This window comes from Schistocerca cancellata, chromosome 1 (genome assembly GCF_023864275.1).
Source record: "Schistocerca cancellata isolate TAMUIC-IGC-003103 chromosome 1, iqSchCanc2.1, whole genome shotgun sequence".
Classification (NCBI taxonomy): Eukaryota; Metazoa; Arthropoda; class Insecta; order Orthoptera; family Acrididae; genus Schistocerca; species Schistocerca cancellata.
The window spans coordinates 1,112,944,184-1,112,965,041 of NC_064626.1; the positions used below are offsets into that span (position 1 = coordinate 1,112,944,184).

At 43.8% G+C, this 20,858-nt stretch overlaps 1 protein-coding gene across 1 annotated transcript in view; it reads right to left on the reverse strand.

Annotated features, from left to right (window-relative positions):
* The window catches only part of LOC126092133 (protein unc-13 homolog 4B-like), a 213,597-nt gene that overhangs the window by 66,572 nt on the left and 126,167 nt on the right, over positions 1 to 20,858 (reverse strand). The window contains exons 4-6 of the mRNA XM_049907594.1: positions 14,758 to 14,950; positions 1,557 to 1,616; positions 1,354 to 1,446 (exon numbers count right to left, since the gene is read on the reverse strand). Coding sequence (XP_049763551.1) covers positions 1,354 to 1,446; positions 1,557 to 1,616; positions 14,758 to 14,950 — 346 coding nt within the window. The remainder of the gene's footprint in view (positions 1 to 1,353; positions 1,447 to 1,556; positions 1,617 to 14,757; positions 14,951 to 20,858) is intronic.

Consider the following 20,858-nt stretch of genomic DNA (forward strand, 5'->3'; position numbering starts at 1 on the left):
CGCTACGGTCGCAGGTTCGAATCCTGCCTTGGGCATGGATGTTTGTGACGTCCTTAGGTTAGTTAGGTTTAAGTAGTTCTAAGTTCTAGGGGACTTATGACCTCAGAAGCTAAGTCCCATAGTGGTCAGAGCCATTTGAACCATTTTTGATGTCAAGTACCTAAAAGTTTCGCCACTACCAAGCGAGGTGGACTCGCATTCGAGAGGACGACAATTCAGATCAACGCCCAGCCATCCTGATATAGATTCTCCGTTATTTCCTTAAATCACTCCAGGCAAATGCCAAGATGGTTCCTTTGTAAGGGCAACGTTTTCCATTTATGCTACTTTTCTGACAGCTATATGACAGTGTCAGAAAAGTGGAATACGCGGAAAATATATACCATCCGATATACATCCCCAGTGTACACCTGGGAGAAAGTAATAAATCCAAAACAGACAGGACACGACAACAACAATGTTACATAGCACCTGACGATGGCAATTTGCCGAAATGGGCTCATCGTGAATGAGATAAAATATATACATAGCAGTAATTATTATTCACAATAATCATGTCATTAAAAGACATATTTTGTACTGAAGGCTCCAAAGAACAAAAGTGGGAGCAAACCGTTATTGAATATTTTGTTTGTAAGTAACTGATTTCATGAGCTACTGTAAGCTCGAGTTGTGTTCCGGAGGAGTGTGTATGCGCAAATAGCATTGAGAGAGAACACTGCTGGTTTACAGCAGTAACGCTGGAAAGAGATATATACAGCGAGGCGTCTGCCAGAGTCTGGTTCTGCGTCTGGAAACTTCCATAACGTCGGAGCAGTAACACCACCGCAGACTGTTTAGGAGGTGAGGACGCAGTTTTGCTGCGAGGAACATCCCTTCCATTGAAGAACAAGACCGTCCGTTTACCCGAGTGAGTCGGAGGGGGGGGGGGAGGAATACATTTAAAAAATGATGATTAGTGTTTTAAAGTCCCGTCGACAACGAGGTCATTAGGTCTTTTAAGAAATCTGCATTGAAATCTTCGCGCGAAAAGCTTAGTCGTGCAATATATAAAACTTGATGAGAAATTATGTAATGTACTTTTTTACTTCCTGCTGCAGGCTTTCTTGCGCGCTGAGAACTTCCCTACCAAAAGAGCAGCAGAATTCCGTTTGTTCATAACCTCTTTATGTGATTATTCGTAATAATTCTTTCAAGAAGGCGACGGCTTATTCATTCTCCTATCGCCTTCTGTCGAATGTGTTCATACTGCATTTCTCTAATGATTCCCCTTGAGACGTGACATTCAACAACAAATGAAAACATAAATACATGTTGTGGCAAAGCAGTCCCTATAATTTTAACGTGACTCACATGTTGCACCTGCTTCACCTCCAGCGAGTCGCTTTCGTACGCTGTCCTCTTCAAGATCTCCTCGGCGTAGTATGTGCAGCATCTGCAAACGTCCTGCAAACAATGGACTCGATTTAACTTCCGCTCACAGGCCACGGTTTAGCTCGGCACACTTGAAATTAATTGCATAGACTTCAATGAAAATTAAGACAAGCTATACTCACAGTCAGTAACTTCTCGAGGTCCTTCTTGTTACTGTAGCTTTCCACTGGTATTTCTCTGACCTGAAACAAAAGGGTGTGGTGTTGGTCCAGGTGCAGCTACAACACGTACTCTAGTATTTCTTCATCAGACGAGTAGATGCTGAATGTATTCACAAAATTCTGTAGTACAGCATCTAGCACGATTCATAGTGGTTATGGTAGTACTCAGGAAAAATACTGTGCGATGTGATGATACGTAAGCCGCACGAAACGAGGTCTAACATAAAAGTAATGACTCCGTTCGCTTTGCTTAAGAACTGTTTCTCGCGTTGTACACAGTGAGCATGAAGTCCTTCCTTGATTACAACAATTTATTCCTGAGGAAATAAGCCGGATACAGCTGAGTGGTTTCTTCCAAATTGCAGCTTAACTGATAAAGTTTTTTTATGGAAACTCTTCCACATGCCTATACGTTTTTCTGCTAATGGAAGCTTGACTCAAATAATTGTTGTGGATATACTTTTAGGTTTTATCTGACAGCTCAGTTACATTAATCTCGAGCACTGGCATTATTTCAACACACACTAGGGGCTATTTGTGCACCAGATCTTGGATGAAACCTTTCCAGGCAGATGGATCGGTACAGACGCTCCAACATCGTGGCCGCCACGTTCACCTACATAAGCACTCTTGACACTTTTTGTGGGGTTACGTTAAGGATAAAGTGATCGGTTTACCAGTTCCTTACGTGCAGACTCTTACGGCACGAATATTAGATACTGTAGAGGCGGTGGCGAAAGATATTTTGGCAAAGACATGGAGAGAAATTGAGCATCGCCTACATGGTCTACGGGCAATGAACGGAGCACATATGGAAATGTATCCATAAGACAGTAAAAATATTAGCTTTGTGACAAAAACTTTAAATATATAATTGTAAAATACACGTATTTCTAATATTTGCTGTTGTAGGCATACGATAAATAAATAAAAAACCATAAAAAACTCGACTAGTTAAGCTACCATTTGCAGGAAATCACATAGTTGTATTTACCATAGTTCCTTACTAACAAATTTTTGTAATCAAGCAAAGACTTCATGGTCACCCTGTATAGCGCATAGTTGCTTTTCGATCTTGAACCGTCCTGACGCTGTCACAGTGGCTGACGTACTCAAATATCTCAGTAGCAGCGGACAAGAAGTGCACTGCAGCCGTGTTCTTGCACTCTTGTCAAGAGACAAAAGCAACTGCACAGTCTCACAGGCAAACGGTATGTACGTAGAAAGATTGTGAATCACATTGTCTCTTGATTGTGCGTAATCCTCAGGGAAGCAGATATATACGTAATAGGGAAAGTCGGTTAAGAATCAGGAGGAATCAGTAATGTCGGAACATTAAGAGCGAAGTGTTCGTATTAAAAAGGGTGTTAGAAAGAGACGCAGACTTCCTCGTTTTTCGTTCAACATGTGTATTGAAGAGGAGACAACGAAGGAAATAAAATAAAGCTTCGGAACTGGTGGCTAGCCACTTAGCTACGGAGACGGTCATGTTTCGTATTTGGGATTGATTACAGCACTTGGAGCATTTGAAAAATATCATGTTCATACACAAAGAAGAATGGTAGACCTAGTACTGATCGTTTCGGGAGCAATTAAAGACTTTCCTCCAAAAAAAAACGTTTCTCCTCTCTCTATTGGCTGACTTATGTAGTGCAACTTTCTGCACTCAATTTGATAAGCATGGTGTGAGCTCCGAGTTCCTTGACCCAATTTTCTTCGCTGCGTTTACAGTACAATTATTATTTCTGAATAATTTTAATTTTTATACTGTTCAAACAAATTTTTGACTGTTCTTGTTAACAAAGGAAAATATATCCTAACTAGCGAACGCGGCAATGTTTCGTAATTGCTATAGACGTAAGGGAAATTAGATATACTGCCTACAGCCCAATCTACATCTCTCCCCTCTCTGTCCATCCTCACCGTCTCTTTGTTCATCTGCTCCTCCTCCCGGACTCTCTCTAGCCAGCTCCTCATCGCCCCCCCCCCTCTCTCTCTCTCTGGATTTCCTCCTTCCCCCTCTATCCATCTTCGCCTTCCCCTCTCTACGACAATTTCCTCCCCCCTCTCTGTGCATCTCCTCTTCTCCCTTTAATTGACCTTGGGTCTTCTTTATTGTTATTGCAAACGAAACATTGATTGGGAATTGAAGTGACTTAAAGTGAATGGGCACATCGGTTGACATCTCCAGCTACATCTACATCTATATCTACGTGATTACTCTGCTATTCACAATAAAGTGCCTGGCAGAGGGTTCAATGAACCACCTTCAAGCTGTTTCGCTACCGTTCCACTCTCGAACGGCGCGCGGGAAAAACGAGCACTTAAATTTTTCTGTGCGAGCCCTGATTTCTCTTATTTTATCGTGATGCGCATTTCTCCCTGTGTAGGTGGGTGCCAACAGAATGTTTTCGCAATCGGAGGAGAAAACTGGTGATTGAAATTTCATGAGAAGATCTCGTCGCAACGAAAAACTCCTTTGTTTTAATGATTTCCACTCCAATTCACGTACCATGTCTGTGACACTATCTCCCCTATTTCGTGATAATACAAAAGGAGCTTCCCTTCTTTGTAATTTTTCGATGTCATCCATCAGTCCCATCTTATGCAGATCCCACACCGCACAGCAATACTCCAGAATAGGGCGGACAAACGTGGTGTAAGCAGTCTCCTTAGTAGACCTGTTGCACCTTCTAAGTGTTCTGCCAATGAATTGCAGCCTTTGATAGGCTCTACCCACAACATTATCTATGTGATCGTTCCAATTTAGGCTATTTGTAATTGTAATCCCTAAGTATTTAGTAGAATTTACAGCCTTCAGATTTGTGTGACTTATCGCGTAATCGAAATTTAGCGGATTCCTTTTTGTACTCATGTGAATAATTTCACGCTTTTCTTTATTCATGGTCAATTGGCACTTTTCGCATCATACAGATATCTTATCTAAATCATTTTGCAATTCGTTTTGGTCATCTGATGACTTTAGAAGACGGTAAATGACAGCATCATCTGCAAACAGTCTAAAACGGCTACTGAGATTGTCTCCTATGCCATCAATATAGATCAGGAGCAACAGAGGGCCTAGAACACAACGCCGGATACTATTTCTGTTTTACTCGATGACGTTCCGTCTATTACTACGAATTGTGACCTTTCTGACAGGAAATCACGAATCCAGTCGCACAACTGTGGCGATATTCCATAGGCACGGAGTTTGGTTAGACGAAGCTTATGAGGAACGGTGTGGAAATTTAAAAATATTGAATCAATTTGACATTCCCTGTCGGTAGTATAAAGAGCTGGTTGTGTTTCGCAAGAACGATATTTTCTGAATTCGTGCTGACTACGAGTCAATAAATCGTTTTCTTCGAGGTACTTCATAATTTCGAATGCAATACATATTCCAAAACCCTACTACAAATCGACCTTAGTGATTTGGGCCTGTAATTCAACGGATAACTCCTACTTCCCTTTTTGGGCATTGGTTTCACTTGGATCTGTGAGGATAATGGCTCCAATGACAGCAATTTGCATAGTTCTATTCTGCGAACGGGTAGGATTAGAAAGTTTTGGAGCATTTATATTCCATATTAGTATACCAATTATAAGGCGAAAAGCCAAAGATACAACTTTCACGTTGCTTGTTAAAACCGACTGTGAGAAAGAAAACAAAATAGCATATTGTTGTATTTACAATTTTTGTTTAAAATTTATATACAAAGAGAACGTATATGTAGGGGAAAAATGTAAATGTGTGCTGGTTAAACGCCTCGGTACGTTAGCTACAACTGCGTGCAAGAAACAAAATGAAGCCGCACGTGTCCACAGAACAGTACAGGATTTTCTTTCCCTCAGCCGGTTTTAACAGAAAATCTGTAGACTGTTTAAAAAAAAATTATTGTATCATATGTCTGTCCGAATACTTGTAACGGTATCTTGTAAAAATTTGAGGTAAATCAATCAAGAACTTTGTTAATAACATTTCCCTGTTATAAATGTATAAATGCATATTTAAAAAATATATAGCCTTTCTCCACCCAAAAGTTTATTAGAGCATCGCGTAAAAATTTGATGTAAATCGGTCAAGAACTATTCGATTGTTTTGGTAACAACGTTAAACAACGTCATGTCTTTACACTAAGGTGACAAGTCATGGGATAGCGATATGCAGATATATAGATGGCAGTGGTGTCGCATGAACAAGGTGTAAAAGGGCGGTGCATTGGCGGAGTTGTCATTTATACTCAGGTAATTCACGTAGAAAGATTTAGGTGTGATTATGAAATTTTGAACGCGTTACGATAGTTGGAGGTATACGCATGGGACGTCCCATTTCGGAAATCGTTAGGTAATTCAGTATTCCGGCATCTACAGTGTCAAGAGTGTGCCGATAATACCAAATTCCAGTCATTATCTCTCACGATGGACAACGCAGTGGCCGACGGCCTTCACTTAACGAACGAGAGCAGTGGCGTTTCCGTAGAGTTGTCAGTGCTAACAGACAAGCAACACGACGTGAAATAACCGCAGAAATCAATATCGGGCGTACGGCAAATGTATCCGTGCGGCGAAATTTTGCGTTAATGGGCTATGGTACCAAACGACCGGCCGGCCGGAATGTCCGAGCGGTTCTAGGCGCTTCAGTCTGGAACCGCGCGACCGCTACGGTCGCAGGTTCGAATCCTGCCTCGGGCATGGATGTGTGTGATGTCCTCAGGTTAGTTAGGTTTAAGTAGTTCTAAGTTCTAGCGGACTGACGACCTCAGATATTAAGTCCCATTGTGCTCAGAGCCATTTGAACCATTTCAACCAAGCGACCGACGCGAGTGCCTTTGCTAACAGCAGAACATCGCCTGCAGCGCCTCTCCTGGGCTCGCGACCATGTCAGTTGGACCCTAGAGGACAGGAAAACTTGGGCGTGGTCAGATGAGTCCCGATTTCACTTGGTAAGAGCTGACGGTAGGGTTCGAGTGGGGCGCAGACCTTATCAAGATATGGAGCCACGTTGTCAACAAGGTCCCGTGCAAGCCGGTGGTAGCTCCATGATGGTGTGGACTGTGTTTACTTGGAATGGACAGGGTCCTCTGGTCCAACTGAAGCGATTACTGACTGGAAATAGTTATGTTCGGCTACCTGGAAACCATTCATTGCCATTCCTGAACACTTCACCAGGCCACTGTTGTTCGAGATAGGTTGGAAGAACATTCTGGTCAATTCGAACAATTGATTTGGCCACCCAGATCGCCCGACATGAATCCCGTCTGACGTTTATGGAACATGATCGAGAGATCAGTTCGTGCACCAAATCCTGCACCGGCAATACTTTCTCAGTTATGTAGATATGGAGGGAACATGGCTCAATATTTGTGGAGGGAACTTCCGACGACTTGTTAACTCCACGCCACGTCGAGCTGCTGGACTACACCGGGAGAAAGGAGGTCCGACACGATATTAGGAGGTGAAATGGCTCTGAGCACTATGGGACTTACTATCTGTGGTCATCAGTCCCCCAGAACGTAGAACTACTTAAAGCTAACTAACCAAAGGACATCACACACATCCATGCCCGAGGCAGGATTCGAACCTGCGACCGTAGCGGTCACGCGGTTCCAAACTGAAGCGCTTACAACCGCACGGCCACACCGGCCGGCTATTAGGAGTTATCCCGAGACTTTTGTCACCTAAGTGTAATGTCAGAGGCGGTAAGACACTACACTGATAGAAATGGGAAGCCTTACATCATGAACACATTCACCAAACGTTGCTTGAACGTTTATGGTGGCGATCGCAACACGGCATACACAAATGACATGTGCGTGCAGCTTATCGCGATCTCTCGAACAATTGGCGTGGGGAACATGCGAGCATCAAACAGCAGGATAGCATAGATTGTTGGCTGGAATGCAGTGGGTGTAAGACAAGAGTGTGGCAAGTGGAGTGGTCACGGTGTCTTCCTGAACGACAAAACCGCGAGAATTTCGCGGATTTTTCGACTGCCACTGATGAATAAACTAATGACATCGGCAGCATTCCCTGCAGAGAGTAACCGCAGCCGTGGTCTCCAAGCTGATAGTCCATGCTGCTGCAAACGTTGTCGAACTGTTCGTGCAGATGGTTGTTGTCTTGCAAACGCCCCCATCTGTTGACTCAGGGATCGAGACGTGGCTGCACGATCCGTTACAGCCATGCGGATAAGATGCCTGTCATCTCGACTGCTAGTTGATACGAGGTCGTTGGGATCCAGCACGGCGTTCCATATTACCCTCCTGAACCCACCGATTCCATACTCTGCTAACAGTCATTGGATCTGGCCCAACGCGAGCAGCAATGTCGTGATACGATAAACCGCAACTGCAATAGGCTACAATCTGACCTTTATCAACGTCAGAAACGTGATGGTACGCATATCTCCTCCTTACACGAGGCATCACAACAACGTTTCACCAGGCGACGCCGGTCAACTGCCGTTTGTGTATGAGAAATCGTTTGGAAACTTTCTTCATGTCAGCACGTTGTAGTTGTCGCCACCGGCGCCAAACTTGTGTGAATGCTTTGAAAAGCTAATTATTTGCATATCACTGCATCTTCTTCCTGTCGGTTAAATTTCACGTCTGTAGCACGTCATCTTCGTAGTGTAGCAATTTTAGTGGCCTGTAGTGTATTTAATGTATACAATATACCAATAAAAGGACAAGTTTTTAGGGATCCATCGAAACGGTTAATACTATCTCCGTGGAGCCTTTTTGACCATCTGTCACTGCTTTTCTCTTCGTTCAAATACTACCCAGAGCTGACATGTTTAAAATAGTGTACCTAATCACCTATTAACAACACTGTTCAATACCTTTTCTAAATAAATCATATTTTCATTAAAGTGTTTTGATCAACGTTTGAAACAAATTTTAAAAATTCATTTTTTCAAGTTTTTACCCAGCCAAGAGATAAACTTCACGTGAGGGGCAGCAGGGGGTCCCCAACACATGTAACCAAATCTCACGAACGAGGGAGGGTGGGTCCAAATTTAAAGAAAACCCCTAACGTAGTAATATGACGTCCCTTTACAGGAATGTGGCTTGAGATCTCGAGTCGCCATGGGTTGATACCGCTGACACCACGCCACACTCGACACAGACATGCGTGATGTAGAGGCAGAGTAACTGGGCCATTTGTGGAACTCTCCGGTGTTCAGCGATGAAAGTTGCTTCTGATTCTTGCGGTCAGGCCGCACCCAGTATATCCGTATACAGTCTAGTGAATGGTCCCAGGAAGCAGCTCTTCTCGACACTCGTATCTCTCCACACCATGTGTGGAGGTATTCCACGTGACAGCTAGGCTTATTTGACAGTTGCTAAAGAGAGGCTAAAAGTATGCCAGTATATGACAAGAATGATACGCCCCGTTGCCATACGCATCACGACCGTGGTTTAACAGCGCAATTCGGAGAATGCTCAGGAAGCAAAGACAGTTGCACTCGCGGTACAAGAAAGATCGGAAGAATGAGGACAGGCAAAAGTTAGTAGAGATTCGTGCTGCTGTAAAAAGAGCGATGCGTGAAGTATACAACCACTACCACCGTCATACCTTAGCAAAAGATCTTGCTGAAAACCCAAGGAAATTCTGGTCTGACGTAAAATCGGTAAGCGGGTCGAAGGCTTCCATCCAGTCACTCACTGATCAGTCTGGCCTGGCAACGGAAGACAGCAAAATGAAAGCTGAAATTTTAAATTTAGCATTTGAGAAATCTTTCACGCAGGAGGATCGTACAAACATACCGCCGTTTGAGTCTCGTACAGATTCCCGTATGGAGGACATAGTGATAGACATCCCTGGGGTTGTGAAGCAGCTGAATGGATTGAAAATACATAAATCGCCAGGTCCTGATGGGATTCCAATTCGGTTTTACAGAGTACTCTACTGCATTGGCCCCTTACTTAGCTTGCATTTATCGCGAATCTCTTGCCCAACGTAAACTCCCGAGCGACTGCAAAAAAGCGCAGGTGACGCCTGTGTATAAGAAGGGTAGAAGGACGGATCCTCAAAATTACAGGCCAATATCCTTAACATCGGTTTGTTGCAGGATTCTCGAACATATTCTCATTTCGAAAATAATGAATTTCCTTGAGACAGAGAAGTTGTTGTCCATGCATCAGCACGGCTTTAGAAAGCATCGCTCCTCCGAAACGCAACTCGCCCTTTTTTCACATGATATCTTGCGAACCGTGGATAAAGGGTATCAGACGGATGCCATATTCCTTGGCTTCCGGAAAGCGTTTCACTCGGTGCCCCACTGCAGACTCCTAACTAAGGTACGAGCATATGGGATTGGTTCCCAAATATGTGAGTGGCTCCCAGACTTCTTAAGTAATAGAACCCAGTACGTTGTCCTCGATGGTGAGTGTTCATCGGAGGTGAGGGTATCATCTGGAGTGCCCCAGGGAAATGTGGTATGTCCGCTGTTGTTTTCTATCTACATAAATGATCTTTTGGATAGGGTGGATAGCAATGTGCGGCTGTTTGCTGATGATGCTGTGGTGTACGGGAAGGTGTCGTCATTGAGGACTTGGACAGGATTTTTGATTGGTGTAAAGAATGGCAGCTAACTCTAAATATAGACAAATGTAAATTAATGCAGATGAATAGGAAAAAGAATCCCGTAATGTTTGAATAATCCATTAGTAGTGTAGCGCTTGACACAGTCACGTCGATTAAATATTTGGGCGTAACATTGCAGAGCGATATGAAGTGGGACAAGCATGTAATGGCAGTTGTGGGGAAGGCGGATAGTCGTCTTCGGTTCATTGGTAGAATTTTGGGAAGATGTGGTTCATCTGTAAAGGAGACCGCTTACAAAACACTAATACGACCTATTCTTGAGTTCTGCTCGAGCGTTTGGGATCCCTATCAGGTCGGATTGAGGGAGGACATAGAAGCAATTCAGAGGCGGGCTGCTAGATTTGTTACTGGTAGGTTTGACCATCAAGCGAGTGTTACGGAAATGCTTCAGGAACTTGGGTGGGAGTCTCTGGAGGAAAGGAGGCGTTCTTTTCGTGAATCACTACTGAGGAAATTTAGAGAACCAGCATTTGAGGATGACTGCAGTGCAATTTTACTGCCGCCAACTTATATTGCGCGGAAAGTCCACAAAGATAAGATAAGAGAGATTAGGGCTCGTACAGAGGCATATAGGCAGTCATTTTTCCCACGTTCTGTTTGGGAGTGGAACAGGGAGAGAAGATGCTAGTTGTGGTACGAGGTACCCTCCGCCACGCACCGTATGGTGGATTGCGGAGTATGTATGTAGATGTAGATGTAGACTACAGTACCAAATGGCGTATTCCGGCAGGATAACGTAGGAACCCAAAGTGCAGTTCTCACCACAAACTCCTAGACGAATGTATTGGTTCTCGACTGAGTAGCGCGGTCACGTTATTTTTCAGCCACGAAGCATACCTGGAATGCGGTATGAAGACATATTTCACAGAAGATGGGATGATAAACATAGGTACAGTGAAGGTAACTACAAGGAAGCCATGGGTAACAGAAGAAGTACTGCAACCGATCGATGAAAGAAGGAAGCAAAAAAATTTTCAGGGAAATTCGGGAATACAGAAATCCAAGTCACTTAGGAATGAAATAAGGGTGATTCAAAAAGAATACCACAACTTTAGGAATTTAAAACTCTGCAACGACAAAAGGCAGAGCTAAGCACTATCTGTCGGCGAAATAAGGGAGCTATAAAGTTTCATTTAGTTGTACATTTGTTCGCTTGAGGCGCTGTTGACTAGGCGTCAGCGTCAGTTGATGCTAAGATGGCGACCGCTCAACAGAAAGCTTTTTGTGTTATTGAGTACGGCAGAAGTGCATCGACGACAGTTGTTCAGCGTGCATTTCGAACGAAGTATGGTGTTAAACATCCTGATAGGTGGTGTATTAAACGTTGGTATAAACAGTTTACAGAGAATGGGTGTTTGTGCAAAGGGAAAAGTTCTGGACGGCCGAGAACAGAGCACTTCATCATTGGCCTCCAAGAAGCCCTGATCTTAACCCCTGCGATTTTTTCTTATGGGGGTATGTTAAGGATATGGTGTTTCGGCCACCTCTCCCAGCCACCATTGATGATTTGAAACGAGAAATAACAGCAGCTATCCGAACTGTTACGCCTGATATGCTACAGAGAGTGTGGAACGAGTTGGAGTATTGGGTTGATATTGCTCGAGTGTCTGGAGGGGGCCATATTGAACATCTCTGAACTTGTTTTTGAGTGAAAAAAAACCTTTTTAAATACTCTTTGTAATGATGTATAACAGAAGGTTATATTATGTTTCTTTCATTAAATACACATTTTTAAAGTTGTGGTATTCTTTTTGAATCACCCTGTACATAGGAAGTGCAGGGAAGCTCAAGTGAAATGGCTACATGAAAAATGTGAAGAAAACAAAAAAGAATTGGCTGTAGGAAGGACTCTCTCAGCATATAGAAAACTCATAACAACCTTCGGTGAAATTAAAAACTAGGACGGCAAAATTAAGAGTGCAATGGGAATTCCACTGTTAAATGCAGCGAAAAGATCCGATAGGTGAAGAGAGCTCTATGAGGAGAAGGACTCGTCTGAAGATGTGATAGTGTAAGTAGGTTGTTTAGCTTTTATCTTGGTAACGCCACGTAGCGCTCTGTATGAAAATCACTGACTGTGCTGTGTGCAGTCTGTAGCTTGGCATTGTTGGAATATTCTCTATTGTAGTGTTGGGCAGTTTGATGTGAACAGCGCGTAGCGTTGTGCAGTTGGAGGTGAGCCGCCAGCAGTAGTGGATGTGGGGAGAGAGAAGCCAGAGTTTTGAGATGTTAATATGACCGGACGAGCTGGACGTGTGTCCGTCTGAAAAAGGAAATTTGCCAAACTGGATGTCACAAATTATACATATATATTATGACTTTTGAACACTATTAAGTTAAATACATTGTTTGCTCTCTATCAAAATCTTTCATTTGCTAACTATATGCCTATCAGTAGTTAGTGTCTTCAGTAGTTAGAATCTTTTATTTAGCTGGCAGTATTGGCGCTCGCTTTCTTGCAGTAGTTCGAGCAACGAAGATTTTTGTGAGGTAAGTGATTCATGAAAGGTATAGGTTATTGTTAGTCAGGGCCATTCTTTTGTAGGGATTATTGAAAGTCAGATTGCGTTGCGCGAAAAATATTGTCAGTTTAGTGTTGATCAAAATAAGTAAAGAGAGAAATGTTTGAGTACGTTGAGTTTTGCTCAGCTGTTTGAAAATCAAATAACGTAGAGATTTACCAGCACAGTCATTTATAAATTTTTCTAAGGGTATGTTTCAATAGAAGAAGAAACCGGAGTCGGTAGGGAAGAGATAGGGGATCCACTATTCGAGGGAGAATTTAAAAGAATTTTGGAAGACTTAAGATCAAATAAGTCAGAAGAGATGGATAACATTCCATCGTAATTTCTAAAAATCACTGTGGAAAATGGCAACAATTTGTTTTGATCTTCTGATGACTTTACTAGTCGATAAACGACAGTGTCATCTGCAAACAACCGAAGACGGCGGCTCGGATTGTCTCCCAAATCGTTTTTATAGATAAGGAACAACAAAGGGCCTGTAGCACTACCTTCGGGAACGCCAGAGAACACTTCTGCTTTACTCGATGACTTTCCGTCAATTACTACGAACTGTAACCTCTCTGACACGAAATCACGAATCTAGTCACACAACTGAGACGATATTCCGTAAGGACTCATTTCACACAATTTCACTGCAAGACGCTTGTGTGGTAAGTGTCAAAAGCTTTCCGGAAAAACGGAATCAATCTGAAATCATTTTTCAATAGCACTCAACACTTCATGCGAGTAAAGAGCTAGTTGTGTTTCATATGAACGATGTTTTCTAAATCCATGTTAACTGTGTGTCAGTAGACCGTTTTCTTCGAGGTAATTCATAACGTTGGAACACAATATATGTTCCAAAATTCTGCTGTATATCGACGTTAATGATATGGGTGACCAACAACGAAGTGCTCAGATTTAAATGGGTGTAAGACAGGAATGTAGTCTTTCGCCTCTGCTGTCAATCTATTCGTCGAAGGAGCAATGACGAAAATAAAATATAAATTCAAGAGTGGGATTAAATTAAGGGTGACAGGATATCAGTGATAAGGTTCGCTGATGATATTGATATCCTCAGTGAAAGTGAAGAAGAATTAGAGGAGATGTTGGGCGGGATGAACAGTCTAATAAATGTAGAATATTGATAGAAAGCAGCAGTAAAGGGAACAGCGAAAAACTTAACATCAGAATTGGTGATAACAAAGTAGATAAGATTAAGGACTTCTGCTACATAGGCAGCAAAATATCCCATGATGGACAGAGGAAGGACATAAAAAGCAGACTAACACTGGCAAGAAGGGCATTCCTGGCCAACAGAAGTATACTTATAACAACATTGGCCTCAATTTGAGGAAGAAATTTCTGGGAACATACGTCTGGAACACAGTATTATATGATGGCGAAACATGGTCTGGGGGAAAAACGGAACACAAGAGAATAAAAGTATTAAAGGTGTGGTGCTACAGCAGAATGTTGAGATTAGATGTACTGACAAGGTAAGGAATAAGAAGGTTCTCCGCAGAATCGGCGAGGGAAGGAATATGCGGAAAACACTGACAAGAAGAGGGACAAGATGATAAGACACCTGTTAAGTTATCAGGGAATACCTTGCTAGGCACTAGAGGGAGCTGTAGAGAGTAACAACTGTAGGGGAAGACGGAGATTGGGATACATTCAGAAAATAATTGAGGACGTAGGTTGCAAGTGCTACTCTGAGAAGAACAAAGAAAAGGTTTGCACAGGAGAGGAATTCGTGGCGAGCCGCATCAAGCCAGTCATAAAACTGATGACACGAAAAAAAATTAAAAAAATACTTTCATACCAAACTCCACCCAACAATTTTCATAAGATATGCAGGCATGACAGTTAATCCCTCTAGATGATATCTGGAGCTGTTTAGCGTCCAACCAATGCAAAAGTGTGTTCATGTGTGTGAAGGTCACAACTTACATTGGTGCTTCAAGCTATTACACGTTCCATTTGTATTTCGAAAATTTGACTCTAGTGGTCATTCTGGCAGACAAGTGCAGATGGTCAGTCACCTGTCCCATGATGTCCGCGAGGTCGACGACGGAGCTGCTGTAGCGCACAGATCGGTCAACAGGCAGCAACTCGTCCAACTGGACGGCGCGCTCCACCATCTTCAGTGTCTCGCTCAGCCACTGCTGGTCGCCGCGGTAGAAGCCGTGAGCGAACCGCAGCGTCGACACTGACCCCCTTTGTCCTCCTGGAGGGCTGCAACATACGCATAGACATATATACACTACTGGCCATTAAAATTGCTACACCAAGCAGAAATGCAGATGATAAACGGGTATTCATTGGACAAATATTTTATACTAGAACTGACATGTGATTACATTTTCACGCAATTTGGGTGCATAGATCCTGAGAAATCAGTACCCAGAACAACCACCTCAGGCCGTAATAACGGCCTTGATACGCCTGGACATTGAGTCAAGCAGAGCTTGGATGGCGTGTACAGGTACAGCTGCCCATGCAGCTTCAACACGATACCACAGTTCTTCAAGAGTAGTGACTGGCGTATTGTGACGAAACAAGTTGCTCGGCCACCACTGACCAGACGTTTTCAATTGGTAAGAGATCTGCAGAATGTGCTTGCCAGGGCAGCAGTCGAACATTTTCTGTATCCAGGAAGGCCCGTACAGGACCTGCGACATGCGGTCGTACATTATCCTGCTGAAATGTAGGGTTTCGCAGGGATCGAATTAAGGGTAGAGCCACGGGTCGCAAGACATCTGAAATTGAACGTCCACTGTTCAAAGTGCCGTCAATGCGAACAAGAGGTGACAGAGACGTGCAACCAATGGCACCCCATACCATCCCGCCGGGTGATACGCCAGTATGGCGATGACGAATACAGACTTCCAATATGCGTTAACCGCGATGTCGCCAAACACGGATGCGACCATCTTAATGCTGTAAACAGAACCTGGATTCATCCGAAAAAATGACGTTTTGCCATTCTTGCACCCAGGTTCGTCGTTGAGTACACCATCGCAGGTGCTCCTGTTTGTGATGCCACGTCAAGGGTAACCGCAGCCGTGGTCTCTGATCTGATAGTCCATGCTGCTGCAAACGTCGTCGAACTGTTGTTGTCTTGCAAACGTCCCCATCTGTTGACTCACGGATCGAGACGTGGCTGCACGATCCGTTACAACCATGCGGATAAGATGCCTGTCACCTTGACTGGTTGTGATACGAGGCCGTTGGGATCCAGCACGGCGTTCCGTATTACCCACCTGAACCCACCGATTCCGTATTCTGCTAACAGTCATTGGATTTCGACCAACGCGAGCAGCAATGTCGCGATACGATAAACAGCAATCGCGATAGGCTACAATCCGACCTTTATCAAAGTCGAAAACGTGATGGTACGCATATCTCCTCCTTACACGAGGCATCACAACAACGGTTCACCAGGCAACGCCGGTCAACTGGTGTTTGTGTATGAGAAATCGGTTGGAAACTTCTCTGATGTCAGCACGTTGTAGGTGTCGCCACCGGCGCCAACCTTGTGTGAATGCTCTGAAAAGCTAATCATTTGGATATCACAGCATCTTCTTCCTGTCGGTTAAATTTCGCGTCTGTAGCACGTCATCTTCGTGGTGTAGCAATGTTAATGGCCACTAGTGTACATCAAGCCCGGTTCCCCAGCTGTCAGTCTACGGGTGGCGCGTTAGGCTTCCCTCTAACGTTAAAATAAGTAACAAAAGCATCCTCTCCATGCTGCTGGTAAATCATTCTGGTTGAATGGTTGTGGTCCAGATACATTCACTTCCAATCAACCATCCTTATGGGACAATAAGTTAATTACCCCCAGGACACATCGCATACCGCGTGACATCTTCTCTGGTCTTAATGGTGGTCTCAACTTGGCGGCAGAGAGAATCCACCATTTTCTTCAGATAGACCATATCCTTCTTAAGCCACTCATTGATAATTAGATCCCACGTGGCCGCCAAACGGTGGGAATGTTGATTGCTACACTTCAGCCGCTGTTACGTTTAGTTCCACACATTTTCTATGGAATAAAGAGCAAGGGATTTAGCAGACTACTCAAGGTGCTGAGTGTTTGTCAAACCATGGCGGTATGCGTGTAGCCCTGTGTCGCAGTGGTTATCTCGGAAGACGGTAGCGTCCACAGCACGCTCATCATGGAGATGTGGAATAAAGGCGTATTGCAAGTCCACACTGATGTACCAACAAATCAGGCAGTTTTATTTGTGGTGTGGTCATGCGTACATCCAAACGCTATAGCTTTTTCTGTCATTCTGACACGTCTCCATGTTCATCCGTACAACCTAGTGGCAAATAGGCACTACTTCACTTCAACCAATCTTACTGTGCGGGTTCTACACTACCGACTAGCACCATTTCACTGCCATGAGTCAAATCCTTAGTGGAGGTCACGTGACTGCCTACATCGACTAAATTACCTACAGTGCTCCAAGGCTACCAGCGCGTTCTTTTATAGAGATGGTGGATATTTCGTCCAGTGACCCTATATTCGCTGTATTGCACCCATTCTGTCAAATCCTCCATGCTTTGTCATTATAAGCTATACCAGTTCCCTGATCTTTCACCGCAGTCCACGTGTGGTCCAAGGCTTTGTCCTCTCTCCTCTCCTGTGTATCCTGCACACCACCATGTACTTAAACAGCCTCCTCCTGGTCACTGCATACAGCACGCCGTTAACATCACTCTCTCGTAACGGACACCCAAACCTGATGTTAGCCTTCCAACTCAACCAGAGGCTCTCAGGCCTAATCCTTCCAAAACCAAGGCGACATTTATAGAACAAACCACCCACCGCTTCCGTCCCTATGACTCCTGCCTAACCATTTAAGGATAACAGGTCCAAAGATTATAGGTGGAGGATGTGCAGGCACTGTCTTCAAGTGGGACCAATCTTCATCGTCATAGTGCGACAGTGATGTGGAACACCAGACAGTCGTTCATGTTGTATCAACATATCCTACACGTGCCTAGAAGGGTCGTTTCGATAATTCCCTGACAGTGACGAGTGATGTGATAATATATACAGAAGACCTTGATGTCCATACGCAGCTGTAGTAATTTATGTTACGTTATGCTGGAGACTGTGCTTAAATATTGACATGTATTAGTTTTGTAATATTTATATACGTACCGCCTTATCATAAATAAACCATTTATGACGCTTCAGTTTATAAATGCATTAAAATAACGTGTACTAACACAGTAGCTGAGGGAACATGACGTAAATTTCAACAGGACGGAGCACCATCGCACTGACACCTTCACGTAACGGCATTTCTTAGAAATGAGCTGCCTCAGCGGTGGAATGGGCTGGTGAAGGACGTACAGCCCTCGCATTGCACCAATGGCCTCCATCCCATGATATGTCATGTTTTTTGACGGGGTTTCGGATGATTCCACCGATTTCCCTTCCCTTCCTACGACTTTGGGTGAAATGTAACACTGCCATGTTGTACGGCAACATTAGTGAGTGCCGTAAGTCCAGAATGGCTCGCAAGAGTATGGAACGAGATTGACTATAATCTGTATGTTTATCGTCCTTCCGATAGAGAACAGATTTGTAATTAATTAAAGATAAAGTGAACCATTCATAGCAAGCGTAATTGTAAAAAGTGCTCTATGGTTCTATGTGCATGCATGTAATATACAGGGAGAACCAGAACTCCACTGACAAACTTTCAGAGGTGGTAGTGTGGACCAAAAAGAAAAAAAATATCGACTAAACTTTAGCTCTAAAATACGAAGGACACTTTTATAGCAAGAACCGATTTGTAATTGAGTAAGAGAAACTTTCTTTATGAACGTAAATTGTATCACAAACTACAGTATGCACGTCTTTCACTTTTCAACATGTTTATCATGAACATTTAAACATTTTCCAAGTCGTAGCACCAGCTTTCGGATCCCAGCATCAAAGAATCTGCTGCCTGACCGTTAGACCAGTTACTAACAGTTTCCTTCAACATATCATCATTTTCCAAGCGCTTTCCACCAAGAAATTCCTTCAGTTTTGGAAGCAGATAGAAGTCTGATGGTGCTAAGTAATGGCCGTATGGTGGATGATCCAGTTATTCCCGACCGGCCCCTGCGGCCGAACGGTTCTAGGCGCTTCAGTCTGGAACCGCGCTGCTGCTACGGTCGCAGGTTCGAATCCTGCCTCGGGCATGGATGTGTGTGATGTCCTTAGGTCAGTTAGGTTTAAATAGTTCTAAGTGTAGGGGACTGATGACCTCCGATGTTAAGTCCCATAGCGCTCAGGGCCATTTGAACCAGTAATTCCCAATTAAACCTGTCAGCTGCGTCTTTGCTCTTGCCGCAACGTGAGGCCCTGCATGGTCGTGAAGCAAAACGACGCCGCTAGAGAACAGTCCCCACCGGCGATTCTGAATGGCACGCCGAAGCTTTAATACTGTTTCACAGTAGTTCTCAGCGCTTATTGTCATACCTCTTGGCAAAAAGTCTAACAGAAGTATGCCTTTCCGGTCCCAAAAAACCTTGGCCATGATTTTCCGTGTTGAATGTTCTTGTTCGTTGTTTCCTTGGGGAATTAGAATGATTCCACTCACTGGATTGACGTTTATTCCCTCGAGTGTAGTGCGCTATTCACGTTTCATCGCCAGTCAGAGCTCTTCACCATCGTTGTGATAGCACTCCAAAACTGACAAAGAATGTGCCATTCACTTTGTCTTGTGTTCTTCTGTCAGCACTTCCGATACCAATTCGCACATATTTTTTGCAGTGTAGTTTGTCACTAACAATATGAAAAACTACTATCTTGAAATTTGTGTAAATTTCTGTTGCACCTCGCCTGTTTTGGCGAATTGTCTCATCAACTTCTTGTGACAAGTCTTCATTCATGGCAGTAGGCCATCAGATTGTTCTTCGTCATAAACATTTGTCCCTTCTTCATTGAACAGCCCACACCATGTATACACATTTCTATCATTCATTACACCTGCACCATGAACTTCAATATGCCGGTGAATTTCACCACGACGAACTTATTTCGCATTTGAGAACCGAATAACCGAGAGCACTTTAAAATCGGCTGAATTACTAAGATGGCGAATAACGAAGCAGTCTAACCAAACAACCAACACGGACAGAGATGAAACTAATAGTGGCGTAGTGAGAGAACTCATGTTGTCGTGTTCGAAGGGCATTTTCATCCAGAAAGGAAGTTCCCTGAAAGTTGTTCGATCGAGAGCGGAAAAGGTGAAAATCTGAGGGCACAAGATCAAGTGAATAATTGGGTGCGGAGTGACTTCTCAACCCAACTCATGTATAGTGCTTTTGGTCAGTCTACTGGAATGCGAACAGGAGTTGTCTTGGTCGTTGTTCTTAGACTGCGTCTGCCAGACGTCTCAGTTGTCAGCAGTGATGATTACACTCCTGGGAAATAATTTGTAGTACACCACAGCATTGCTGTTCCACCGTACGCACAAAATTTATTTTGTACGGGAGTCGCTTTGTGCTAACCACTCCTTTCTTTTCCTTTTTCCATTTCTTGTCAACAGTAACGATACAGGACAATTACGGTTGGTGTTGTTCAAGAGCTCAAATGGCTCTAAGCACTATGGGACTAAAAATCGGAGGTCATCAGTTCCCTAGAACTTAGAACAACTTAAACACTACTAACCTAAGGACATCACACACACCCATGCCCGAGGCAGGATTCGAACCTGCGACCGTAGCATTCGCCGCGGTTCCGGACTGAAGCGCCTAGAACCGCTCGGCCACCACGGCAGGCCCAAAAGCCAAATGACGACGAGCAAGCAGAGGGCACGTATGGCCACCCGCTGATTTTTGTGATTTTGGCTTAGAGCATGCGGTACCCATACATACGATTTTTGGACCTTCTCCTATTGCATGAAAATGTCGCACGATAGTGGAATGATCACAGTTCATCATATTTGCCAGTTATCGAGTACAGTGAAACGGATCACTGTGGATTAATGCGCTTAAATGATCTCCATCAAACCCGGAAGGTCTTCCTGAACATGGACAGTCGCTAATGTCAAAACGATCCTCCTTAAAATGATAAAAACCGTTTTCTTGCTATGCTCTGTCCAATGGCATTATACCTAGACACTGCGCAAAA